Here is a 27,928-nt window from a genome sequence, read left to right as displayed (position 1 = left end):
TCCCTGAGCTCTTCAGCTCAAGGCTACCACCCTACCCCTTGAGCCTCAGCACCACTTCCTGTTTTCTAGTGGTTAATTGGAGGTAAGTATCACTTGGTCTTTCGTGCCCAGGCTAGCTTTGAACCGTGGTCCTCAGATCTGAGCCTCCTGAGTAGCAAGGATTAAAGTGTGAGCCACCACGCCCAGCAGTATCTATCTATCTGTCTGTCTGTCTGTCTGTCTGTCTGTCTGTCTGTCTGTCTGTCTGTCTATCTATCTATCTATCTATCTATCTATCTATCTATCTGCCTATCTATCTATCTATCTATCTATCTATCTATCTATCTATCTATCCATCCATGAGGCTTGACACACTGTCTCAGCCCAAGACTAGGGTCTTACACTTTGACACCTAGTACCACTTCTGGGTTTTTGAGTACTTAATTGGAGATAAGAGTCATATGAGGACTTTTCTGCTCGGGCTGCTTTGAACCTCTAGCCTCAGATCTCAGCCTCCTGAGTAGCTGGGTTACAGGCATGAGCCACCAGTGTGCAGCCACAAATCTCTGACATAGACACATATGAGTAATTTATAAAATGAGTGTGTTATGTGACATTAATAGTGAATCACAGCCAAATAAGAGATACTAATTTTTTTTCAGTCTTGGGGCTTGAACTCAGGACCTGGGTACTACCCTTGGGCCTTGTCAAGGCTAGAGCTCTACCACTTGAGCCGCAGAAACACTTCTGGGTTTTTATATGTCTGTACTACAGAGGAATTGAATCGGGTCTTCGTGCATGCTAGGCAAGCATTCTACCACTAAGCCAAACTCCTGGCCCAGACGGGTTTGTTTTTGGTTTGGGGTTTGAATTCTGGGCTTGGGTGCTGACCCTGAGCTCTTCAGCTGAAGGCTACCTTGAACCTTCACAACCAGCCAGATATATTAATTTTCAAGAAGGCATTTTCTTTTTTTCAGTACTGGAATGATCTCAGTTCTTTGTGTTCACTTAGCTTGTTTGATTGGCTGGCACTCTACCACATGAGCCATGTCTTTAGCTCTGCTCTTTGCGGGTTAATTGAAGATATTATCAAACATTTCCTTTCCCTTTCCCTTTCCCTTTCCCTTTCCCTTTCCCTTTCCCTTCCCCTTCCCTTTCTCTTTACCCTTCTTCCCCTTCCCCCTTTTCCCCTTCTCCTTTCCCTTTCCCTTTTCCTTTCCCTATTTGTTTTTTTCTTGGCGGGGGGGTAAGAGGAGATGCTAGTCCTGAGGGGTTTGAATTCTGAGCCTGGACATTGTCCTTGAGTCTTTTGCTCAAGGCTAGTGGTCTACACTTGAGCCATACCTCTCCTTTGGCTTTCTGGTGATTAATTGGTGTTAATAATCGTGTAGACTTTCCAGCCTGAGCTGATGTCTAACCGTGCTTCTTGGATCTCAGCTTCCTGAGTAGCTAAGGTTATAAGCATGATTATTCTTTGATTCTCCAGATTTGAGCCTCCTGAATAGCTAGAATGACAGATATAAGCCACTTGTAGCAAGAAGACATACTTAGATTTTATTAGGACTGGATAGAGTAATCTATTTCAATAAATGATACGAAAGACTTACTAAAGAAATATTACCAGTAACTCTCTGTAGCTAAGTGACTACATAATGAAAGAGGCTTACTCACTACTAACTACTGCTGGGTTTGGGGATACATAATGCCAAGCACTTTGAGGTATTTACTTTGCTACCATATAAGGTATGTTCTTTAACTTTTGGGTAAAATTGGTTATAGTTTGACTCACAGTCCAAAGCCTGTACTTGAAGTATGCACATGAGTCAGAATTTTATTCACTTACTAGAAATCAGTGATTGTTTTTGTTTGTCTTATAAAAAGCCAAATCATTTACCCAGAAAACGGTATCAAATCTAAAGCAAGTTCAGATTTTTTTTTTTTTTTTTTTTTGCCCATCCTGGGCCTTGAGCTCAGGGTCAGAGCACTGTCCTTGGGCTTTCTTAAAGCTGGAACTCGGGCCGGGAGTTTGGCCTAGTCGTTAAAGTACTTGCCTAGCATGCATGAAGACCCGGGTTTAATTCCTCGGTACCGCATATAGAAAAAAGCCAGAAGTGGTGCTGAGGCTCAAGTGGTAGAGCTCTAGCCTTGAGAAAGTCCAAGGACAGTGCTCAGACCCTGAGCTCAAGCCCAGGACTGGCAAAAAAAAAAAAAAAAAAAAAAAAAAAGCTGGAACTCTACCACTTGAGTCAGAGTTTTTTTTTCTATGTATGTGGTACTGAGGAATTGAACGTGCATGCTAGGTAAGTACTCTACCACTGGGCCAAACACCTGACCCTGTAAGTTCAGATTTTTAAAGGAGCATGATTATATGAGATATCTATGTCAGTCAATTATCTTTCTGTAACCAAATTTCTGAGGCTAGGTACTTTATAAAGAAAAGAAATTAAGTTTTAGCTCACCATTTTGGAAGCTTGAAAGTCCAACATCAGATAACTCCCTTGGATCAGCCTCTAGGTAGTTCGTAGCTGGGTTGCCATAATGGTAGGTAGCATCATGGTGTAAGAGGAGACCCCCCCCCCCAAAAAAAAAAAAAAGCTAGAGAGAGTGACTAGTCTTGTTCCTTTTTTTTTGGCTTTAAACAACAAATTTATTTTCACAGTTCATTGTTCCTTTCTAATAATGCACTCTTGTGGACACTAACTCCAGATTTAAAATAACTATGTTATTCCCTTCCACGGGCATCATTGAGCATTGGCCTATGATCTACCTTGCACAACTTTTACCACCTTCTCACATTGTCACACGACTATGAAGCTTTTAGTATCTACCCAGTGAGAAAACCACATTCACAGTGTTACCTAAACCAAAGACAAGTATTTAAAATATGCTGTGTTATCTTTTGTAAGAGTGGTTGAAGTGCCAACACCATGTAACAAGAAATAGTGTAAGCAAAGGGTGGCTTTAAAGTATTAGTATTGTAGTGTAGCCTAATAAAGCGTGGAGTAAGAGTAAACAACTTGAGACTTCAAAAAGCTTTGTGGCTCAGTGCTGGTGGCTCAGCCTTCTCATCCTAGCTACTTGGGAGGCTAAGATTTTTTGAGGATCACAGTTTGAAGCCAGTCAGGCCAGAATAAAAAAATTCCCAAGATACTTCCTCAATGAAGAAATAGATGTGGTAGCCTGCCTCTGTGCATCATAGGTTCGTGGGTCTGGATTCAATGTTTTTGAAGTGGCAGAAAAATGTTTTTTTTGTTGTTGTTGTTGTTGTTCTTCTTCTTCTTCTTTTGCCAGTCCTGGCCTTGAGCTCAGGGCCTGAGCACTGTCCTTGAGTTTTCCCAAGGCTAGAGGTCTACCACTTGATTCAAAACACTACTTCCTGCTTTTTCTATGTATGTGGTACTGAGGAATCAAACCTGAGTCTTCGTGCATGCTAGGCAAGCACTCTACCACTAGGCCAAACTCCCAGCCCCAGAAAATACATCCTAAAACAAAATTAGATTGCTGGTTAGGTTGATTCTTCAAAAATAACAATTTTTTAGTGTTTTCACTCCTTCAAAAATATCATCATGCCATTTTACTAGCAGATATCTTCAGGTTTTGGTATCAAGCAGTGGTAGAAAAAACAATAACCTTTATTTTCCCATGGTTTAGTTCCCATGGTTTTTGACATGAGAAATTTCTGTTAGTATTTCTTGCTGGAACCATCTATTTGTTGTTCCTTTTTTTAAAATGAACCGAGTCTGATGGCATTCCTGCCATACCCATGGTCTTAGGGTCATGTGTTTCTAAGCATTCCATATTTGTTGAAAATATGTAGAAGGTTGAAAACACTATAGAACCAGTACTTTAGTAATGGTTCATTATGTGGATAAATGTTTTCTACTTGTTACCCACAGAGTATTTTTACATACTTAACATATTTTCAATAAATACTTTTTGTGTTGTTCTTGTTTTCTTGATTTTAAACTTATAGCTTATTTCTAAAGGAAGGCAAGTGGAGGATTTTGTTTGTAGATTGAGTATTCCTTTCATATAGAAGAATAAATTTCATTGGAGAATTCTAAGCCACTTCTTTGACTAAGTATTTTGCCTATTATAGAAAAGCTGAAGGCCATGCAGGAGCTGTATTATATGATCATTTTACAGAGAAGCCTTAGGAGTTAGACTGACTTCTAGTGGTATTGCCATAATGGCTTATAGCTTTATAAATGGAAGCTCTGTGGGCTTCTTTCTGTGAGGGAGATGTTATTAGGAGGTAGAGGATGATGGGAATGGTTAGTGTAATAGGAATATCTGATTCCATCTGGAGCCCATGTGGCATATTTCTTTGTGGTAAGATATATTTTCTATTAAGTGTATTTTTGAGACCCTTGTTTTATTAGTCTGCTGTATGAGATACCAGTATTTTATTTTCAATTCAGTTTTATTAAATATGCCGTTCTATATTTTCTGCTCTGTTAAAACATTTTAGGAGAAAACACTTCCAGACCACACATTTGAGTGAAGTATTTGGGAAGAATTTTAGTTATAAATTTCATTTGAGAATAATGTTTTAGTGATATCTTTAATAGTATGCATAAATATTGCTGTGGGGAAATTGATTCTAAATCATACTTAGTAATTATAGTTGCTTATGTTATTTTACCAGTGCAAATCAAAATGTAAATCTTTTCTATTTTTGTGACTACTTTGATGTATTGTTTACATCTAATATTGCATATATATGAATTTAGGTTATAACATACACAGAGGCCGGGCTCAGATATAGTTTTCCATCACTTAGACTATCATGTAGTCCCTTCTTCTCTGATTATCTTGCTTCCATATTTGACATTCTACATCCAGTGCCTCCCTTCATTCTCCCATGTCCTTGTTTTCTTTTTTTCCTGTTCTCCAGCACTCAACTAAGGACATCTTTACCATTCCCTGGGGATCTCTTAACTTTTTGGTACAGTGGCACTACCTTCTTCTGGAGAGCAGCAGGAGCTTACCATTGTGTGGCAGTAGTATGAATCACACTAGGGTTGTGGTTAGCTGTGAGTTAGTGGTGAGTTAGTGGTGAGGTGTTAGAGGAGTGGTTAGCTGTGAGTTAGTGGTGAGGTGCATCTGTGGCCTGTTTTTCTCTATTGCTGAATGAGGGGAAAGTTTAGGCTTGCAAAAGCAAAGGGAAGAGAATGAGTCAAAGAGTGGGGTGTTTGTCTTTCCTTTAATGAAGGACAAGAAAAGCCAGAAGGAGGTCTGACTGCACAGTGTAGAGAACTGTCTTCCTCTACTCTGTAGGCAGAGTGTAATAATGAAAAAGTGATTGTGAACATAGGTTATATATTTTGTGGTGTATACGGTGCTAAGTATGTGGTATTATACTATCCATTTTGAGAGAGAGATGGAGGGAGGGAGGAAGAGAGAGAGAGAGAGAGAGGGAGGGGGGGAGAGGGAGGGAGACCGCGCGCGCGCAAGAGAGAGAGATAGCGCTCAAGTAATCCTTTGTCACATATTTAGCCTGAATTTGAACTCATGTTCAAAACTATGGTCACTGATGTCTTCTTATTTGCTATATAGATATGGCAAGATATAACATTGAGCCTGTTTATAGCTCTGTTTCCAGATTAAAACTGCCTTGTAATAATAATGGGTTTTGAAAGTTCTTCTAAAGTCTTGACATTTTGCTGGTGCTCAATAAACAGTTCCAGTTATTGTTTCCTCAGGGTAGTAAAAGACGTCAAGGAGCTATCCTCAGTAAAGATATTAGTTTCTTTAAGAGCATACGATTGATCAGGTTTACCCCATCAGCAAGCAGAATTGAACTCAGAGGTAGTTCCAATATGGATAGCCACATCTGCAACTTCAAGAAGACCAGAAAGTAAGGTGGACTTTCATTATTGTTGCTAAGTCACAGAACTGCAATTATGTCCTTATGATAAAAGGAGAAGCATTTGCTTGCTTGTGTTTAGTTTGATTTATGCTGATCTTGATCCAGAAGCCTCCTGAGACTGCTTCCTTCCTACACATGGTGCAGTTCTGAAATACACATTACCATGTGACATGTATAAGACAAACTAGTGACAGGACCTTGCTGTTGCAGCAAACAAGGCAGGTTAACCAGACTTGCAAAAGCAGTAAAAGATGAGCTGTGAAAATAATAAATGACCTTGGACTTCCTCTTGTCTCACAATTTATCACAATGCTGCACACCATCCAGTTAAGAGACAAGAAGAAGTGTTTGTCCTTCTGATGAGCAAATGGCATAAGGAAGGGGTTTATGTGGTAACTGAAGCTTATAGGGTCTGCTTAGTGAGATTGAGTGCTATTTTTCCTAATGTCCTAAATTTCTCGGTACAGACAGTGTTTTAGTTGAGCTCTGAGTTTAATTTGTGGGAGTAGAAACCTGGGCACATGAAGGTGATTACAGATGGAAGAAAGATGCCAATGTTGAAAACCTGAGGTGATTAATATTACTGAGCTCAAAGACTATAAACAAAAAAGAATTTATGTGGGAGTTTAAATCTGTGAATGCTTATTTCCGCTTCTGCTGTTGGGGTCATGCTTTTTGTGACACTAGATAAAATACAATTACTTAGGAAAGTTATAGCATTTCTAGATATACTAAGAAGATGGTCTTATTATTTGGTAGTATGGGGTTTGAATTCAAGGCCTCAATGTGTGTGTGTGTGTGTGTGTGCATGTGCGTGTGTGCTGTACTGGGACTTGAACTTAGGGCCTTGTGCTCTCACTTAGTTTTTTTTGCTCAGAGTTGACACTTTTTTGAGCCACACCAAGGACTTCACTCTTGCTAGGCATGTGTGCTTGCATTTAAGCCACATTTCTAGCATTTTTTTATTTTACTTAATTTGTTGTTGTTGTTGTTGTTGGTGGTGGTGGTGGTGGTAGTGGTGGTAGTGGTGGTAGTGGTCATGGGGCTTGAACTCTGTGCCTGGATGCTGTCCCTGAGTTCTTTAGCTGAAGGCTGCTGCCCTACCCCTTGAGCCATAGCACCACTTGTGGTTTTCTGGTCATTAATTGGAGATAAGAGTCTCACAGACTTTAGTGCCTGGGCTGGCTATGAAATGTAATCCTCAGATCTCAGCCTCCCTAGTAGCTAGGATTATAGCAATTTTACTTAATTTTGAAATTGGGCCTTGCATTTTCACCCAGGGTCAGCCTTGGACCTCAGGTCTCTTCTTTGTGCCTCCTCGTATCCGGGAGTATATCTGTGAATCACCATGCCAATCTTCTTGGTTAAGATAGGGTCTCATTAACTTCTTTCCAGGCTGGCCTTGAACTCTGCTTCTCCTCATCTATACCTCTCACCTAGCTGGGATTATAGGCAAAACACATATTTTAATTTATCATGAATTTATGTTTTGTTCTTCTAAATAAAGTATGACAGTTGACTTACTTAGGTCAATTTAGCCTGATGGTATATTAAAGATTCAAATTTTTCAGATTGGAATGTATTTTGTTCTATTTATTGAGTAAAATCAGATTATTTTATCTAAATTTAATATGTTAAATCAATGTAATTATTTATTGATTCAATTTTTGTATTTAAGAGAACAGATCTCCTTGTGTTGCCCAAGTTAAACTTGATTACTTGGGTGTAGATTGTTCTTCTGAACAGCTAGAACTATAGGAATATATCACAGTACACCTGATTTTTTTAACTTAATAAGATCTAATTAAATATTTTTCTTAAACCTATAATTTTCAAGGCTCTTAGGGTAGACAACCTATAAGGTCCCTAACCGTAGGGACCTTAGTTGGAAATGGGTTGGTGACAAATTAGAGATGGTTTGTATTTCAGGCTTTAATTTTATTCTTCATGGTAGGAAGCAGAAGACATTTGAAACTTCTCTTCACCTATTTTATACATGGGGCATTGATATGAACAGAAGACCCTCGTGTTAAGGTCATGAGACCAATGTATTTGTCTATTTTCTGTTGCCAATAGCCTAACACCACAGATTGGGTGAGTTACACAGAGGTTTATTTTGACTCAGCATTCTGGAGTACAATGTGATGGCTGTGTTGGTAATCGTGTTCTTTTTGGCAGAGGCCCAGGATGGTGCAGGGTATCCATCCCATGGGAAGAGATGATGGTAATGATGATGATGATGATGGTGATGATGATGGTGATGATGATGGTGGTGGTGGTGGTGGTGGTGATGGTGATGGTGATGATAGTGTATGTTTGTGTGTGTTGCACTGAAAAAGAGGGATATATATATATATATATATATCACCAGGAATTATCATGGTGCTATACCGTAATTATGCAATCCTAAACCCTCTGGAAAGATCCACCTCATAACATCATCAGTTATCAGACTGGGTTTCCATAATGCCTCATGATGGAAATTGCAGTGCAGAAAATGGTTGCGGACATACTCAAATTAGACTCAAACAATGGTGGCCACCAGTGTGAAACTGTGGAGATAGATGAGAGGGGGTGGAATATGTAGAGTCTGAAGGGAGGGAAAGAAGCCAAGAGGAGGGCAGTAGGTAAGATCGAGGTCAGAGGGCTAGAAGGGAGGGGAATGGATGATTAATTAAATGTAACAGTTTCCTAACAGTACCTAAGAAAGGGGCAGCATTCATGGAGATATGCAGTATTTTTCTGTTTCATGATGTGAAAATAAGAGTGACAGAATAACAAGTCCTTGAAAGACAGAATTCTGAGGTTTTAGTTTTGAAAATTTGGAGATACTCGGATCTCAGGATCTACTATCCTATGAGCCAAAGGAGTAAGAAATATTTGTTATGAAATTGCCTTTGTTATGTTTAATACCTTTATGTAATTAGTGTATTAATTACATAGTGAATTAATATGTATTAATATCTTCATGTAACCTTAATGGCCTGGGAGTATTTAAATGATTTCTGTTGGGGTCATTTAGAATAAATACCGTAGATTTCAGTGTTTCTGTTTTTTTTTTAAACCAGTCCTGGGGCTTGAACTCAGGGCCTAGTCACTGTCCTTGAACTTTCTCAAGGCTAGAGCTCTACCACTTGAGCACAGCACCACTTCCAGCCTTTTCTGTATGTGGTACCAAGGAATCGAACCTGAGTCTGTTAAGCAATGCAGTTTCCTTCTGGTATGAGGAAGTGTGATTTTTCAAATCTGCATCTCTTATTCTTTGTTCTTTTCCTAATTCTTGGTTCCGTTTTTACAGTTGAAGGATGGGGGCAAGGCGTCCCAGGCCAACGTGAGAATAGGTGATGTGGTCATCAGTATTGATGGGGTCAGCGCACAAGGAATGACTCATCTGGAAGCACAGAACAAGATTAAGGCTTGTGCAGGCTCTTTGAATATGACTCTACAAAGGTACATTGCTTTCTGTTCGGTTCTCAGGGAGAAAAGAATACCGAAGGATGAGCTTTTCTGTGTCTTGAGCCCTGATGTTAACTGGACCACAGTTTCTAGTAGATAAATAAAACATATAGTTGTTGTTGTTGTTTTTTAAATCAGTCATGGGGCTTAAACTCTGGGTCTGGGTGCCATCCCTGAGCTCTTTAGCTCCACAGTGCCACTTCAGAACAACCAACGAATAAAACCGTTTAGCAATGTGAATACCAACAAGCGGAAACATGTTCTGTTCTGTGGAGGTAAAGACAGGAGGGGGCATACCAATGCAGAGATGACAGATGAGCAAATGCAGTCCTTATGTCAATGTACATTATGTAAAAATTGAACTATATAACTTGAGGTAGGGGTGAAATGAGGAGATTGGAGAACAATGAAAGGTTTGACATTGATTAAAATGATTTGTACTTATAAACTGATTCATGAAGTTGAAACCCCTCTATACAACTGTTGAGTAAAATTACAAAAAGACAAAAAACTAAAACCAGGGCTGGGAGTTTGGCCTAGTGGTAGAGTGCTTGCCTAGCATGCACGAAGACCTGGGTTTGATTCCTCGGTACCACATACATAGAAAAAAGCCGGAAGTGGTGCTGAAATGCAAGTGGTAGAGCTCTTGTCTTAAGAAAGTCCAAGGACAATGCTCAGGCCCTGAGCTCAAGCCCAGGACTGGCAAAAAAAAACCAAAACCAAAAACAAACAATTCCATGCTGAATCAGAATTTTTGAAAGTAAGAATCAGAATTATATTTGATTAAATATCCTGAGATAATGAATTACAATGTTAGAATGATTGCAGTAATGACAGTGAAAGAATGGAAAGAGGATGATTGAATGAGATGATGATTATGAAAGATTTTAAACAAGTTGGTTTTTTTTCCCTTAACTTTTGTGCTGCTGGGGCTTGAACTCAGGGCCTTATGTTCCTGCTTAGCCAACATTGATACTCTCATTGAACTACTCCTTCTACTACTACTTCTGGTACTTTGTTGACTTATTGAGAGAAGATTCTTGAGGATTTGTCTGTTTAGCTTGGTGTAAAATAGTGATCCTCAGATCCTTAGTAGCTAGGGTTATAGGTATGAGTCACCAGAAACTGTCTGCATTTTATCAAATCTGGAAAATATTAGCTACCTCTTGAAACATCTCATAGACTCCATAAATTACCATGAATATGGATGTCAGTTGACATCTTCCTAATGTGGTGTCTATAGAATCTTTTTTCTCTAGGAGCCTGTCTTGGAGATATTGATGTGGAAAACATTCTAGAAGTGCTGCTTTTTGCTGTTCATTTAGAGATTACTTAAAAGACTTATACAGATAAATTATACTTTTTTTTTGTCATGAATGGCAATTTAAAATTGAGAGGTAAGTTTTTAGAATTTTTACTTTTATACTATCAAGCATAAAATGTATCGTAACTTCCTAATCAGTTCCCTTTATATTGTTTTGGGGGAAGGGGCCGAGGAGAGACAATACTGGGGTTTTAACCCAGGTTTTTATGTTTGTAAGGCAGGTGCTCTGCCACTTGAGTACACCCTCAGTCCTTTTTGCTCTTATTTTTTAAAGTAAATCCTCTGATTTATGCTTCCTACACAACTGGGATTAAAACATGCATCACCACACCCAGCTGTGGATTGGGGTTTTTTCTTTTTTGTCATTGTTGGGGCTTGAACCAGGAGCTTGGACGCTGTCTCTGAGCCTCTTTGTGCTCAAGGTTAGCACTTAACCACTTAAGCCACAGCATCATTTCTGGCTTTTTCTGAGTAGTTTATTGGAGATGAGAGTCTCAGGGACTTTCTGCCCAAGCTGGCTTTGAACTGTGAACCTTAGCTCTCAGCTCCCTGAGTAGGTCAGATTACAGGCCCGAGCCACTAGTGGCTGGATTGAGACACAGTTTTGTGAACATTTTTGTTCAGGCTAACCTTGAACCTTGATCTTCCTGATCTAAGTGTCCCATTGCACCTGAATGTTCTTTTTTAAGTGAAAGAAGTCTCTGTCAGTGAAACCACTGAGTCAATAATTATGTGTATTTTAAATTTTGGTAGATGCTGGATATAAATTTTAATATATAGAAATAGTTAATGAGATAAAATAGTGTATTGCTACAATAACTGTTTTAGTGGCATCCTTCTGCTGTCTCTATTGAATCTTGTAACATACAGTTGCTACTAATTAAATGAAGCTCTCCATTTTTATTTATGGATATTTTTGCCAAGTTTGAATTTTGAAAGGGAACTAAGAACATAAGAAGCTTAGTTTATCTTGGATAGAAAGAAAACAATTTAAGTATTGATAATGTTGGGCTGATTCCCATATTCTAAGATTGAAAGTTTATATAATGGAATAAACTCTTTCTTGGACGAGGCATCATTTCTTTCATCTCTTAGCCTGCTTGTTTTTACATTGTCCTTCTTTTCTAACCCAAGACCCAGTATCTAATTTTCTATTGAAAACACTAGGTCTCATAGGAATAGATGAAAACCAGATGTTACCCTGTTTGGATGCATTTCCAACTCAAACAGTCTGCTACTGACTCTAGTAAAGATTTTTTTTTAAGCTACTTACTGTAAAATCTAACATGACCAGACCAACTTACAAAACCAACCTCTTATAAATACTTAAGAATTCTGTTTAACCTTATCTTCATATTTAGGGCCCCAAATAGAAGGGAGTTTGTTTTTTTGTGGTTTCTTTTGCCAGTCCTGGGCTTGAGCTCAGGACCTGAGCCCTGTCCTTGGACTTTCTCAAGGCTAGACTCTACCACTTGAGCTTCAGCACCACTTCCGGCTTTTTTCTATGCAGGTACCGAGGAATCAAACCATGGTCTTCGTGCATGCTAGGCAAGCACTCTACCACTAGGCCAAACTCCCGGCCCAGAAGGGAGAATTTTTAAGAGTTTTGTTATTAGTTCTCTTCATGTATTTGTACACTGCTTGGCTTATTAGGTTCGATTGGCCTTCTTTGGTAATGTGTGGATTTAAAAAAAAAATCATAGTATCATATTGAAAACGCTACTAAAGAAACAGTTTAGCTTTTTAAGGAAAAAATACAACACTGAAAAGTGATCTTTGATTTTTTTTCTGTACTCAGGCCAGTGTTTTCTAGGTTTCTCTCTTTTTTCTCACATTCTAGAAAACATTTATCAATTTGATCTGCATCCTTAATTGGCTCCCAGTCATTCCTTTATCCCAGTACTCACCAGCCAATCTGCTCTGCATTCTTTTTCCAAACTGGATTAGCTTTCTGTGTGCAACCCTTTTCTTCATAAACATAGTTGTTGTTTTTCTAATGTGGCATTTTCCAAAAACAGTAGGGATTACATGAAGGGTCTTCTTCCAAACGATGCTTGCAGGATAGTGAGTAGAGCAGGATGGTAAAGCAGGAGAAGCGAATGAAAATGTGAGTTCTGGGAATACCTAGCCTGTCCTGATTCAGCAGGGAGCTTGGGAAGAGAATTGCACCCTACATTGTCTTACCCTGAAGTAAGAGATGGGCTTTTGTTGGTGATTGGCAGCCAGTGGTTCTGGGTAGGGGTAGAGGAGCTCTGTTGTTCTCATGGAATGAATTGTAAATAGCAATGTAGGAGCACAGTGAGGGATGGGTGTGCCAAATGTATAGAAAGGTTCTTGAGGATTCAGGCTGGGTGCCAACAGCATAATCTTGAGCTTCTTTCCACATCTAAGTCTTCTGCACAGAACACTTAGGTTCTCTGTAATGATATCTTAAAGAGAGGTTTCTCACTGGCCCTCACACAGCTTTGTGTGTTCTCATGAAATGTGCTTCAGCTGTTTACTGCCATCGGGTGCCATCAGGACCACTAATCCCATCAGGACCCTCATTTTCTGCCTGTAGTGTCTTTCTACTGTTACAATTCATTTGTTTTTCCTCCTTTGAACTAAATGGAGCAGCATTTGCCATTCACTTCAACATTTAATTATATGCTCAAGGTATAACCAGAAGAAACAAGATTGATTCTGTGAGTCATGTACAAATAAACCTAATTAGTTAATAGTTGTAGCTAATGCTGCCTGTGTTATTAGTTAATTACTATCTACATGTATTCTATTTCTCTAACTAGACTTCTTGAAAGCAAAATCCACACTTCCTTTACTAGTTGTAGTTGATGGTAGTATTAGAGGCATTTGAAGGAATAGGGACATCAACATTGAAAGGAAAGGCCAGAGGAGGTAAACTCCTCGGTCATACTATTAGGGGCCCTGCCTTTACTGTGTAGCAGTGTAGAAACACCAAATCATTACTATTGCTGCATGAATGGTCCCTAGAGAATGTAAGAGGGGCATATCTGTCACTCCCTTCTAGTACAGGAGTTTGACTTCATGGCTTTATGGTCATTTGGCTTGTTTGCCAAGTTGGTGCTCTACTACTTGAACCACAGAGCCACTTCCAGTTTTTGAGTGGTTAATAGGAGATAAGGTCTCTCAGGAACTTTGCTGCTCAAGTTGACTTAGAATCATGATTCTCAGATCTCAGTCTCCTGAGTAGCTAGGATTATAGGTATGAGCACCTGGCCCATGCTCATTTTATTTTATTTTTGCCAGCCCCAAGCTTTGAACTCAGGACCTGAGCACTGTCCTTGGACTTTCTCAAGCCTGGAGTTCTACCACTTTAGCCACAGAACCATTTCTAGCTTTTTCTGTGTATGTGGTAACGAGGCTAAGGGTTTGTATATCATAGATACGTATTAATTTATGAAATAAAACATTGTATCTGTAGAGTCATAGGTTTTTATGTCTATGTAGTTGTGTTTATATTTCCAATACCATGTCCATAGCATTGGGTATGCAAATATTGAGTTCTTGCTCTTGTACTGTTTGGATCTAATAGCCACATATTAAGAATACCATGCATATAAATAATATTTTTAAATATGTTAGTTTTTTTAGATAATTCTTTGCATAAAACATTGACAAACCTGCCAGTAATTTAGTGTATGATTTTTAGCAAGTCATTGAACTCCTGGACCTTAATTTTCTTAACTATAAAACAAGGGCATGGGTGATTTCTAAATTCCCTTTTTGTAGTAAAAAAGTGTGGCTCTTGAAATGTACATGGATAAATTTTCTGCAGCTTGCTATTAGATCAAACTAAGGAGTTTGCTTATTTTGGCAGAGAGAATCAGGAAATTGGACTATGTTCATTGGAGCAATATTAAACTGTGCCAGGGTTAGCAGAATGACTTTATTACTTTAAGGTGAAAGGTAGGTTGGATGCATATTCAAGTAGCATTTAATCAGCACAAAATACCATAGGTGTTTATTCTTATTTTATATTTTTACACATGTCCTGTTGGAATTGCAGAAAGAAAACATCTAGTTATTCTAATCTCCCTTGTTTTTTACATTATTAGTAGTGACACATCTGTGGGCTCTTTCTGTTTCTGCTTTTGTTCCTCAGACTTCACTTACTATACATATAACTTGCCATGTTTGGAAATGAAAGATCTAGAAGACTTAAGTTTTGAAAAATATTGGTGTTCTATCTGTCTCCTTCCATCCTGCAAACAATGACAAATAACTTGTCAAAGGTCCAGTAACTACAACTAATGAGTGGCAGATTGGAATAATTTAATAAGCACATTCAGTTACATGAAAATAAAGAGAAAGTATTTGTTGATCCAGACTGAAGCTATTAGCTATCTTTTGTTTCATTTGAACAGATGGCTTAATTCTCTATTACTATTAATTTTATGGATTCAAATTTCCTAATAGCATGGATGAAGAATTTTTTAGAAATTTACAAGTTGGGTTTTTTCTTTCTTTTTTTTAAGATACAAAAATTTCAGTTTTCTATCTGGAATATTTCTGTTTGTAAGAATTTTAAACTTTTAGTTGGATTATGTTTTCTTTTGAAAATCTTAATACTTGAAGATAACCATTGAGGCTATTATTTTTCTTTTTGATGTTTCACCCATTTCTTTAAAAATCTCTGCAATTTGGCTTTTATTATTATTTTTTCCCTAGTTTGGGTTTTGTTCTAAACTCAGAGTTTCCAGCTTGCTTGGCTAGTCCTCTTCCACAGCCTCCTCAGTAACTAGAGTTATAGGAATGAGCCCACTGGCAACCAGATAATAATTTTAAAATAGGGTTTAAAGGACTATTTCCTTAGTATAATACTTGAAACGAGATTGTAATTGTCAGTAAAGCAATCAGTCATAGATTGAAAAGTGTTTATCATATATATCTATTTTTCTTTGGTTTAACAGGAATAAATATAGTAAAAAATAGACCTGAAGGTTTGATGTAGTTCATTGTTTGAGTAGCAGTTTGACAAGCAGATTTGGTAAATATCATTTGGTCAGAGTATATTTTATTTTATTTTTTGCCAGTCTTGGGCTTGAGCTCAGGGTCTGAGCACTGTCCTTGGACTTTCTCAGGGATAGAGTTCTACCACTTGAGCCTCAGCACCACTTCTGGCTTTTTTCTATGTATGTGGTACTAAGGAATCGAACCTGGGTCTTTGTGCATGCTAGGCAAGCACTCTACCACTAGGCCAAACTCCTAACCCCTCAGAGTGTATTTTAAATCTGGAAATTCAACACTTTGAACCTTGATGTTGAACACATGAGGTTATTTTTAAACATAAAAGTCTTATTTTTCTTAAGGAAAAATATTCCAATATTAGAAGCAAATGGAGAAAAAGTATACAAAATAATACATTTAAAGCATGTTTAAGCTGGGCACCGGTGGATCATGCCTGTAATTCTAGCTACTGAGGAGGCTGAGATCTGTCTCTAAGTAACCACCAGAACACTAGAAGTGACACTGTGACTCAAAATGGTTGAGTGCTAGCCTTGAGCAGAAGGAGCTCAGGGACAGTGCCTTGGTCCTGAGTTCAAACTCTACAATTGACAAAAATAAACAAAACAACAACAGAACTTGTTTAATTTTAAATACTTGAAAAAAAGTTTTTTGGATCATACTTAAAATTGCCATTTTAAAATACTATTTTACTGTATGGAATTCTTTGTGTATACAGAATGTTTTGAGAAAGCCACAAAACAGGTATAAAAGAGGGCAAATCCTAATAATACGCGTAATAATTACTGATATAAATCCTGGTTCTTTCACTTATTTGTATGTGCATAGGCAAGTAAAGTAACTGTGTTGCACTTCATTTGTAAAGGACACAGTAATGCCTAGGGCTGTTGTAATAGTTAAATGAAATAGTATATGTAGAGAACATAGGGAATATATGAGGTAAGTTTTCTCTTTTCCCTTTCTCCAGTTGATAAAATGAGTATTGCTATGATACCCACCTGCACTTTCTTCCAGGAAATAGTATACGTTAGGTTTCTTAGCAACACAAATGGGTGTGACTGGAGAGAACCAGGGGAAGGTTAGAGGGAAGTGAGGTGGTTATCTGAGAAAGAAAAATCAGACAAATTCTCTATTCTTACATAAGTAGGTTTTGGCCAGTTGTAATGAAAGTCTTTTCAAAGAGGACACAAAGCCTTTGTTTACTGCTAACTGCTGCTTTGCTTCAAAACTGTTGTCTTAACCAGTGATTTATGGCCATCTAGCAGGGAAAGTAGTGTTGCAAAGAAACCAGTAAATACTTAGCCTTGTTTACTCTGCCAATTCCTCACAACAAGGAATTACCAGGAATCATTCTGCAAACATCAGGAGAGTGGACTCTGTCTCAGGTGTTTTGCCAGATTATGCCTATAGGAGGTGTTCTGCTCCTTTCTCTTCTCATTGGAGGCTTGGTTTATGTACCAGTGTTGCTGCAGCTGCTTCTCAGATGGATGCCTCCAGGGCACCAAGAGGTGGAGGTGAAGGTGGAGGTGACAGGATTGTGAGTTCAAAGCCAGCTAGGACTACTACAGAAATATCCTGTCTTGGAAAAAAAAAATTATAGCTAGGCACAGGTGGCTCATACCTGTCTCTTAGTGACTCAGAAGGCTGAGATCAGAGTATGGCAGCTCAAACTATCCTGAGCAGGAAAGTTTGTGAGACTCTTATCTCCAGTTACTTACTAAAAAGCTGAAAGTGGATCTATGGCTCAAGTGATAGAGGGCCATCCCTGAGTAAAAATGTTAAAGGACAGTGCCCAGGCACTGAGTTCAAGCCCGAATACTGGCGTGTGCACACACACACATGCATGCGCGTGCGTGTGCGCGCGTGCACATACACACACACAATCACATATATAAATTAAAACATCTACGCCACACACACATGTACAAACAGAACTTACAGTGATTTTATGTATGGATAACTTATGAAAGCAAAACTATGTGCCAGTTACCTCCAGCTGCCTGAAGTATGGTTCCATTTGGAAGCCAATTGCCAAAAATATCTCAGCCATCTGAATGTAAATAAATGGAAGCTCAGGAGGTGCAGTGCAGCAGTGGGGGAAGGAAAAAGTGCAGATAGGACACAGACCACAAGACAGTTACAATGAGTAGGGTGACATGAAATGATTCTCCCAACATCATCTGCTTATTTGCAGAATCAAAGGAGGATTCTGCAACATTAGCATTAGATTATTCTATCTTCATTATCATTCAAAGTTGACTGGAAAAAACCTAACAGGGGGCCGGGAGTTTGGCCTAGTGGTTAAAGTGCTTGCCTAGCATGCATGAAGACCCAGGTTCGATTCCTCGGTACCACATACATAGAAAAAAGCCAGAAGTGGCGCTGAGGCTCAAGTGGTAGAGCTGTAGCCTTGCGAAAGTCCAAGGACAGTGCTCAGGCCCTGAGCTCAAGCCCAGGACTGGCAAAAAAAACCAAAAAAACAAAAAAACTAACAGGGATTAAAATGAGAGGCAAATGATAAATGCTAACATATTCACAATCAACTCTTCAAGAGCAGAAATATATAGTACATAAATTGTGTATATATAGTGCCTAACAATGTGTCAAACATTGTGTCAAACATTGTGACTTATAAAAAGACATTTATTGCTTTGCCTTGTAAAGAATGACACTTTTTGCATGAGTAGTTTTTTTTTCTGTTTTCTGGTAAGTTTGGAAATCTTAAAAAATTGTGAAGATCAAAATGGTGAAGATGAGACAAAAACTGACCATCAGCAGTCTTCGTTGGGTCCCAAATAAACTGTTTTGTCCATAGCTTAATGAGCTTTGGAAAACGTTGAAATCTAAGCCATCCCCAACTGTTCTCCTGTGGCTATGGTTGCCATTATCGTCCCAGAGACAGAAATAGCTCTAGCTTTATGTAAGTTGAAAAGTGAATGAAGGAGACTGCCTGTGTAAAACATATGTGTGGCATAATATTCATACTGTCAAAAGTGTCTTGGTTAATGTATTTTAAAGCCTCCATTAAACTGGCTTCATAAGTAGATTTCCAAATGTTACTGATTCTTTTTTTTCTGATCCTTTCTAATAATTTCTTTTTATCTGCTAAGAGCCCTATGAACAGTCTTTGTCTAGAACTAAAATGCACATGAAAAAGTCCTTTATTGCTTTAGTTATCTGTGTGTGTGAATTTTAATTTCTTGGGTAATATAGTCTAAGTGACTATTTCTACATTACAGTAAAAATCTACAAACCTTGGACATGGCACTGTGGCTTAGCATGATAGAGTACTAGCCTTGAACTGAAGAGATAGTGCTCAGGCCCACAGTTCAAGCCCCATGACTGGGGGTGGGGGGGGCAGGGTAAATCTACAAACCTCTGTCACCATCCTGTCTGACTTTATCTTAGCTATATTTACTGAAGTTGATAGCAGTTTTCATGTGAAACTCATCCTGTTACAATAAATTTGAGGGACTTTCCAGACTGTTGTTTTGATAAAATTAGTTTATATACACTGGGCTTTGAAACAGTGAATTGCTTACCAGTGAGTATTTTTATATTAAATAAAGTAGCTAACTGCCTCTCTCAAAATAGAATTTAAATCTCTTTGACATAGTAAAATATGGAACAATATCTTCTGCCCAGTTATCAAGGATTCTATAATGTTTATATAGATGTCCTTTTCTCTTGAGAAGCCTGCTCATAGCAGTATGTCAAAAAATTGTCTTCAAGATATCAAAACTTAATTATAGAATTTTGCTGGCATAATTTTTATTTTTAAATGTAAACTTGTTACTATACCGCTTACAGTTGGAATTACTTTAGTATTTTTTCTTATTTATTAATTTGAAAGCTTATATGAGTTCTAGTATCATTCAACTAACTTTGTTTCATTCACTTTTATTTATTTTTGCCAGTCCTGGGGTTTGAGCTCAGGGCCCGAACACTGTCCTTGGATACTTTTTGCTCAAGGCTAACGCCCTGCCACTTCAGCCACAGTGCCACTTCCAGCTTTTTCTGTGTATGTGGTACTGAGGAATTGAACTCAGGGCTTTGTGCATGCTAGGGAAGCACAACTAGGCCAAACTCCCAGCCCTGCATTCAACTTTTTAAGAATGTTCTATGTTGGGTTTTCTTTTGAGATTTGAAGGAAAAAGTGTGAACATTTCAGGTTCTGTGAGTTAAATAAATACAGCATATTAAATAAAATTTAAAAAGGCACTTGGTTTTCAATTCTTATTCTTAACGAGATACTAGGTTAAAAACTTTATATAGCAATCTTTTAATCGTGTGTGTGTGTGTGTGTGTGTGTGTGTGTGTGTGTGTTTGCTTTCCTTTATGCAATGATCAGGGAATGAGCAGATAAATTAGTGCATCTCTTCAATCCAGCAGCCCCTCTTACTAGCAAGAAACTGCCATATAAGCTGAGATTTTCATAATACAAGTATGCTTCATGGATGGTAGGCCTCTACAGATAGCAGCTGTAGCGTGGAGGTAGGAGGCTGAGTGGTCAAAGGTATCCCAGCAGTTAGTGAACATGGAATAGGTGATGAGTGGGAGGAGGAAAAGGGAGGTTCTTTGCAGAGAGGACAGCTAAGACAAAACCACCTTCAGTTCTGACAACGTATCAATAGGGTTGAAATGTATTCATCATCATTTCCATCATTGTCATCACCATTCTTATTATTTTTGAGTTGGAATTCTGCTGTGTTTCCTTAACTCTAGATCCTCCATCTCAGCCTTCCAAGTTGTTGGTTGGGCTTATAGGTATGTCTGTGAAACCTGGAATGAAATGCAGTTTATGAATGGGACAGGTAGATTAGGGAAGAGTGAGATGGTTGAGAGGGCTCAGATCTTGGCTGCTGTAGTAAAAATTTGCATTTTGTTTCTTAGTTAATGGGAAACTAAGGAATGACTAGCGATATATGTCAATGGTAGAGTGCAAGGCCCTGGGTTCTACCCCCAACACTGCTAAAACTAAAGATTTGATAATAATAAAAGTTTCTGTTAATACTTCTGAGCCGATATTGAGTCAGAGATACTTCTAAGTGCTTTACATATAATTTATTTTAGTTCTTCAAAAATGACATGAGGTTCAGAGCCATTATTCTTACTAAAGATGAGGAAAGTAGCAGGGGAGAACCAGAGCTTCAAAACCTGAGCCTGGAAAAAGAAAAGATTGGTTTGGAGCCTGTTCCACAAGACTAGGTGGAAACTGGGGAAGGCTAGTGCCAGGAGCGATTTGGGTGGAGGAGTGAGAGTTCATTTGGCTTCAGAGAAAGTCCCCAAACTGGTTAAGTAACTTTCTCTTGAGCAGCTGTGCCCATCCCTTCTTTGCCTTCTTTCTATCTTTTTTATCTCCCATGTGAAACTTCATTTTGTTCCTTTTGCTTAATGTCTCTTTACCTCTTAATAGGAGCACTTACTCACATAATAAATATTTGTCAGGCTCTTATAAGGACAGAGATGCTTCAGTTACCATGCAGTTAAAAGAAAAAGGAGGCTTAAGGACAAATCCTGTACCTAAGTCACTGTGAGAAAGGCCATTGAATGGCACAAGCTTCTGGCAGAGAAGCATGTGTCTTTGCCTGTATACTTGGTATTTCCTTAGTACATGAAAAAGTATGTGAAATAACTGCACCTGGCTAGTGAGGCCTCCCTCATTAGGTAGGGAGGCTGTAAAGTTAGAGCTTGATCTTTCTAGTGTACTTAACATTCTCTTTTTAGAATACCTCAAATCTAACACACACTCCTTCCCAATATTTTGACTTACTGAAAAAATAATCTCATATGCTTAAAACCTCATTCAAATCTACCACTGGACTTTAATCCTTATAGCACCGGTCATTCTTACTTTGTTTTCAGTAGTTTTCCTGACATTCCTTGTATACTTACCCTATGCTGTATCTCAGACCAAGTGCCTCTTCCTCTTTTAGGCAGCTGTTGGCATATCTTCATTCTTAATGCTTTGAATTAGCAAATGTAATTTGTATTATTTGTTGTATTTATCATTTAAAATATGTATGCATTATGAACTGGGTAGATCAAACTAATTGAGTTATACATTACTCACATACTTATCATTTTTTGTGGTAAGGACATTTAAAATATAGTTTCTTACCAATTTTCAAGAATGCAGTACATTGTTGTTAACATAATCACCACGTTGTACAGTAGATTTTCTACTCAGTGATTTTTGAGAATATGATACATTGCTATTACCCATAATCACTGTTATGCAATAGATGTCTTGAACTTACTGTTTCCACTGAAATTTTCTGTCCTTTACCAATATCTCCTAACCTACCCCCAACCATAAACACTGTTCTACTGTCAGCGTCCATGACTTCCCCAACAGCTTTAGTATGGGAATGCACTCCATTTATCTTTTTATGCCAGGTTTATTTTGTTTAAATTAAGTCCCTCAGATTTGTCGTAAAATGTAAAATTCCCCCCCTCCCACTCATACTGGATTGTGAACTCTGGTCCTTGTGCTTGCTAGACAGGTGCTCTCATAACTGAGCCACACATGTAGCCCTATTTTCTGCTAGTTATTTTTGGAACTAGGGTGTTGTTTACTGGGCATGTGCCTGGTGAAATATACCTGTGTGTCAGGCTTCCTGGGAGCTAGGAAAATATATCTGTGCCAACTTATCCAGTTCTTTGTTAAGAAGTGTGTCTTGGAAATTTTTCTGCCTAGACTAGCCTTGAATCACAATCTCCACAATCTCAGCCACCCAAGTGGTTAGGTTAATGGGTATGAACTACTGGTTCCCTGTCTTTCTTCCACTCCCCGCCCCCATGGTCAGTCTTGGAGCTGGAACTCTGGGCCTAGGCACAGTCCCTGAGCTCTTCAGCTCAAGGCTACCACTCTACCAATTGAGCCACACTGACACTTCCAGTTTTCTGGTGGTTAGTTGGAGATAAGAGTCTCATGGACTTTAGTGCCTGGGCTGGCTTTGGCTTTGAATTGTGATTCTCAGATCTCAGCCTCCTCAGTAGGTAGGATTCTAGGCATGAGTCACCTGAGCCTTCCTGCTTTTTTTTTTTTTTTTTTTGGTGCCAATCCTGGGCTTGGCTCAGGGCCTGAGTAATGTCCTTGGACTTTCTCAAGGCTAGGGCTCTACCACTTGAGCTTCAGCACCACTTCCAGCTTTTTTCTATATATGTGGTACTGAGGAATCGAACCTGGGTCTTTGTGCATGCTAGGCAGGCACTCTACCACTAGGCCAAACTCCCGGCCCCTGACTTTTTTTTTTTTAAATATAATTTATTGCTATTATCACTAAGGGGTTACCATTTCATAAGTCAGGTAATGGATTAAATTCTTTTTGATCATCCCTTTGTTCATCCTGTCTTCTTCTGTTAGGAAGTACATAGTAGAACTCAAACTTACCATGCTCAGGTCCTTGATGCAACCCCTAGCGCCAAAGTTTAATAATAATAATAATAATAATAATAAATAGTTTCAGATGTTTTTGTATCATTTTTCCTTTATCCATTCATTCATCTGTTGGTGGGCACTTGGATTGATTCCATGAGAGTTGTAAATAAATACTCAGTGAATATAGGTAATAGTGCAGAAAGTGTGAGCTATTTTCATTTCTCTCTGGTACACACACACACACACACACACACACACACACACACACTCCCTCCCTCTCTCTCTCTCTCTCTCCTTACTGGAGAACTGGGAATTTAATTTTTAACATTTTGAAAAACCTTCCTATAGATTGTGCATTGGCTGTACTCACTTATGTTGCCAGGAATAATAGGGATTGCTTCTTTTTCCTCTGTATCCATACCCATATTTGTCAGGTTGTAACCCTTCGTGTGTCTGTCTCCTAGTCTCAGCTTCTGTGGTTATTTTGCATCTTCTCCAATGTCTGGGTATTCTCTTCTGTCTCTTTTGAGATAGATTGTGATTGGGTTTGGGCCTACATGGACAATCCAGGAGGATTTCATCTCAATTGCTGTGACCTAGTTATATCTGGAAAAACCATTTTGGTAAATAGTTAATAGTCATGGGGACTGGGTGTTAGGACATGGACATATCTTATTGGGAGCTACCATTTAATCTCATTTTATAGGGAGCTCCCAGTAGATCTGACACTGGCCAGGCATTGCTATTAGGAGCCATGGCTCTCCACTTTCACTCTGTATTGCCCTATTTATTAAGTCTGTTTTTTATTTGTGAATTGGTTTCTTTTGAGTTATTATGCGTATGAGATCTGTCCTTTAAGGGGCATTTACAGCTGTTTCTGTTGTGGAATGTATGTGCATAAGAGTTACTGATGAATCTCTTTGATGGATGAACTTATCTCTAACAGAAGAAAAGGCAGCCTGCTACTTTGACAACTGAATGTTCCTCTAATAATGACTTTATCATGTACTGTCTATGATTAGCAAGGTGCTTCACATCTTAGAACCCATAAATTAGGAATGTCTATTTTGTAGTTAGCATCTTTCTTTCTTTCTTTCTTTACTTATCTGTTTATTCATTTTATTCGTTGTCAGTCTTGAGTATTGAACCAAGGGACTGAGCACTGTCCTCAAGTTTTTTTTAATTTAATTTAATTTTTTTTTTTTTGGTGAAGGCCAGTTCCTACTATTTGACAAACGGCTCCACTAATGGCTTTTTGCTGGTGAATTGGAGATAAGAGTCTCATGTACTTTCCTGTCGTGACTTGCTTTGGACCTCATCCTCAGATCTCAGCCTATTGAGTAGCTAGGATTATAGGCCACCAGCGCTGGGATTTTTACTTTTGTTTGTGGTATTGAATTTAAAGCCATATTCATACTGAGTAAATGCTCTACCACTGAGCTACATCCTTAACCTTGTTTTAGTTTAGTTTAAATAAACGGCAAGAAGTTTGCCATACTAAGCACCATGAATATTTTAAAAACACAATTCTAATATCTATGAATTTATTCAAGGTTATTTATGCCTCTAACCTGTAATAAATTTATTCTTTTTACAAGCATTTCTTTGTAGTACAAATAATGGAACTTGCTTCTTTAAAAAAATACATCAGCCTCTTTCATTGACTATGCACATATATGGTATCTTTTTAGAAGTCAGAAAAAATACTTGCTTTGCCTATTTGTGGTATCTCCCTCAACACACATTGGTTTTACTGTTTGTATATATTTTCCCTCAAGAAGAAAAAAAGATCATTCCTCTTACCCAGTGCCTGACACACATACCAAAAAGGGAAAAATTGCAAGAAAGAATGTTGTTCAGATCATTGGGTTATTGTACTTTTGTAGTGATAGCTCCTTTATAAGAAGATACTCTTGTTATGGTCACTGTTTCTTTTTAACAGCAGGACACTTTCTTTTTAAGAGCATTGCATTCCAATCTCCAATGTTTCTTAGATAGGAAACATAACTCATCTTTCATTTTTATCATCTTTAGAAGATGTTTTTTGGGAATTTGGGTTGGTAAAGCCAAGTGCTTTCAGATAGAGCTTTAAAAATATAGTTAAGACTATTAGATATGGTTGTATATGTTTTTTTGTCTACATTTTCTGGAAAGGACTGCCTTTCCTCCCAACTTTCTATTTTCTTGTTCTACTAAATTATCAATATTTGAGCAGTTTTCAAAAATAAATTTTTTAGAACAAAATGTTTCTTGAAACGTCTTATTTCTTGGCATTTTATAACATTCTTTGACTTTACTTTTAATGAAATCTTGTCTTCAATGGAGCTTAAATGGAATGTTCACTTGAATAGTATTTTGAAATATATGTTTATGTCCACTTTTATGTGGATACACAATTTATTTTGCTTCTCTGTGAATGTCCTTATATGATTGGGTTTATGAAATATTCTGGCTGGGCATTTGTGTTTTACATCGGTATTCCTAGGTACTCAAAAGCAGAGGTATGAGGATCCCGGTTTGAAGCCTGCCCAGTGAGACCATTTTCTTCAGTCAGCCACCAGAATACCGGAAGTGGTGCTGTGGCTAGTATTGAGTGAAAAAGCTCAGGGATAGCACCCAGACCCTGAGTTCAAGTCCCACTGCTGACACTAACCCCCCCCCAAATACATTTTGATCCAAGTGATATTATGATACCAGTACTGTACCTGCTATTAAGTTTCCTCTGAAAGTAGAAAAAAATTTTGTGTGCTACTACAAACTGTTTAAGGCATCATCCTATTCGCCATTTGTATACTCAACAGCAGAATAGTTTTCAAATGGTGGTAACTAGGTAGGAAAGAAGATGAGGAATATCTTATATGGCTTTTTTATTTTTCACATTGACTTAACATTTTTTTTTTACTGTTAAATGTTTGTACAGGAGATTATAATTCTGTAAGTCAGGTATGAGAACATTGTACTTGACCATTGTTACCTTTCCATTGTTCTTCCCTATATTCCCTCTCTCCAACCCCATCTTCAAGTTATATAGTTCAATTTTTATTTAAAAAAATTTAATCCCCCCCCTTTTTGTTGTTGGTTATGGGGCTTAAACTCTGGGCCTGGGCTCTTCAGTTAAATGCAGGCACTTTGAGCCACAGCAGTGCTTCTGGATTTCTGGTAGTTAATTGGAGGTAAGAGACTTATGGACTTCCATGGCCTGGCTGGCTTTGAGCCATGATCCTCAGATCTCAGCCTCCTGAGTAGCTAGGATCAAAGATGTGAGCCACTGGCACCCGGCTAATTTAGTTTTTACATAACGTACAATGAATATAATGACTGTATTTACTCCCTTTCCCTCCCTACATTTTTGTGCTACCCCTTTGTTCTCATTGCCAGACCATATTTCTGCTTGCACCGACTTTTAAAATGGAAATTAAAAGCTAAATAGCTTTTAGATGGCCAAATGGCCATCTTTGGAATTTATTTTGAAAATATTCTTTCTTTCAGTCCTGGGCTTGAGCTCAGGGCCTGAGCACTGTCCTTTGTCTTTCTCAAGGCTAGAGCTCTACCACTTGAGCCTCAGCACCACTTCTGGCTTTTTTTTTCTATGTATGTGGTACCAAGGAATTGAACCTGGGTCTTCATGGATGCTAGGCAAGCACTCTACCACTAGGCCAAACCCCTGGCCCCTAGACAGATTTTTCTCATATACTACTCTTTTGGAAATACTTTAGTGTGACTTAATTTTTTTATATTAAGTACAAATTTAATTTGTTGTTATCCATGGATACTTTAAACATATGTAGATGTTCTTAAGTTTTATGAACAGGCCATGTAAAATACTACTTTCTTTAGAAATTTAACACTAAATGTTGCAAGAGATACAAACATATTGGATATCTTACATTTTAAAAATGTTTATCTTGGAGGTTAAAGGGAAATTTAGGTTGTTGGTAAAAATTCACTTCTAAAAAATTCATTATACATAATTCTGAAGACCTTAATGTGCTTTATCCATTAAAATCCAAATATCTCAAATTAAAAAAAAATGGTTGCTTTTATTAAAATGTTTATTTATTTTTCGGTTGTGGGGGCTTGGATTCTGGGCCTAGGCACTGTCCCTGAGCTCTTCAGCTCAAGGGTACTGCCCTGCTCCTTGAGTTTGCTGGGTGTCTTTCTGTGTGACTTGCTAGTGCTTTACACAGATGACTACATTTCTATAAATACCTTTGTGTTTATAGAGCACCAGCATCATTAACGACTACTATTAGGAAAGGTTGATGTTTGACATGGCTTCTTATTCCAAGGATGTGCTGCATTACCAAAAAAGGTCTGTTCCCATCTTTCCCTGATACTTTCCTCACTATTCTCATGGCTAATGTTGATGACCTCTGGTTATTGAGTGCCAGGGTTTTGACCCTGGTAATATTTATGGCATTCCAACCTCTGCTTGGTTGTCTTGTTAACTGGTATATCATTCCTTTGCAAGCTTCTTTTGTGTGCAAGGCTAGCCCTCTACCACTTGAGCCATAGCAACACTTCCAGCTGCTGCTGCTGCTTCCCCACCCCCCTCCTCCACGTGTCCCTCCTTCCCCTTCCTCTCCTCCTTCTCTCCCCCCCCTTCTTCTTCTTGAACACTAAATGCAGCAGTAGTGCTCAGTAGACACTGTGTTATAAATGATTCTGTAACTTGTGGGTGGGAACAGGAGGGAAAAACTAGGAGTCAAGCAAAGGAATGTTCAAAAAGAAATGTATTTATTACCTGACGTATGTATGAAATGGTAACTCAACTGTACGTTATCTTAATAAAAGCAACAAGAATATTTAATAAAAAGATAAAGAAAGTTTGGGAATGGAAATGTGCATGACTAGTATATGGTTGTTCAGTAAATGAATCAGCATTTGAATCACATAACTTAGGTCAGGAAAGCCCTTGTCTACCCCT

At 38.3% G+C, this 27,928-nt stretch overlaps 1 protein-coding gene across 5 annotated transcripts in view; it reads left to right on the top strand.

Moving 5' to 3' along the window:
• The window catches only part of Pdlim5 (PDZ and LIM domain 5), a 144,163-nt gene that overhangs the window by 37,394 nt on the left and 78,841 nt on the right, over nucleotides 1-27,928 (top strand). For all 5 annotated transcript variants that reach the window (XM_090356790.1, XM_090356789.1, XM_090356793.1 and 2 more), the window contains exon 2: nucleotides 9,150-9,301. In XM_090356790.1, coding sequence (XP_090212916.1) covers nucleotides 9,150-9,301 — 152 coding nt within the window. The remainder of the gene's footprint in view (nucleotides 1-9,149; nucleotides 9,302-27,928) is intronic.

Source organism: Megascapheus bottae, chromosome 23 (genome assembly GCF_031878675.1).
Source record: "Megascapheus bottae isolate mThoBot1 chromosome 23, mThoBot2.hap1, whole genome shotgun sequence".
Lineage (NCBI taxonomy): Eukaryota > Metazoa > Chordata > Mammalia > Rodentia > Geomyidae > Megascapheus > Megascapheus bottae.
This window is presented reverse-complemented; position numbering and strand designations above follow the sequence as displayed.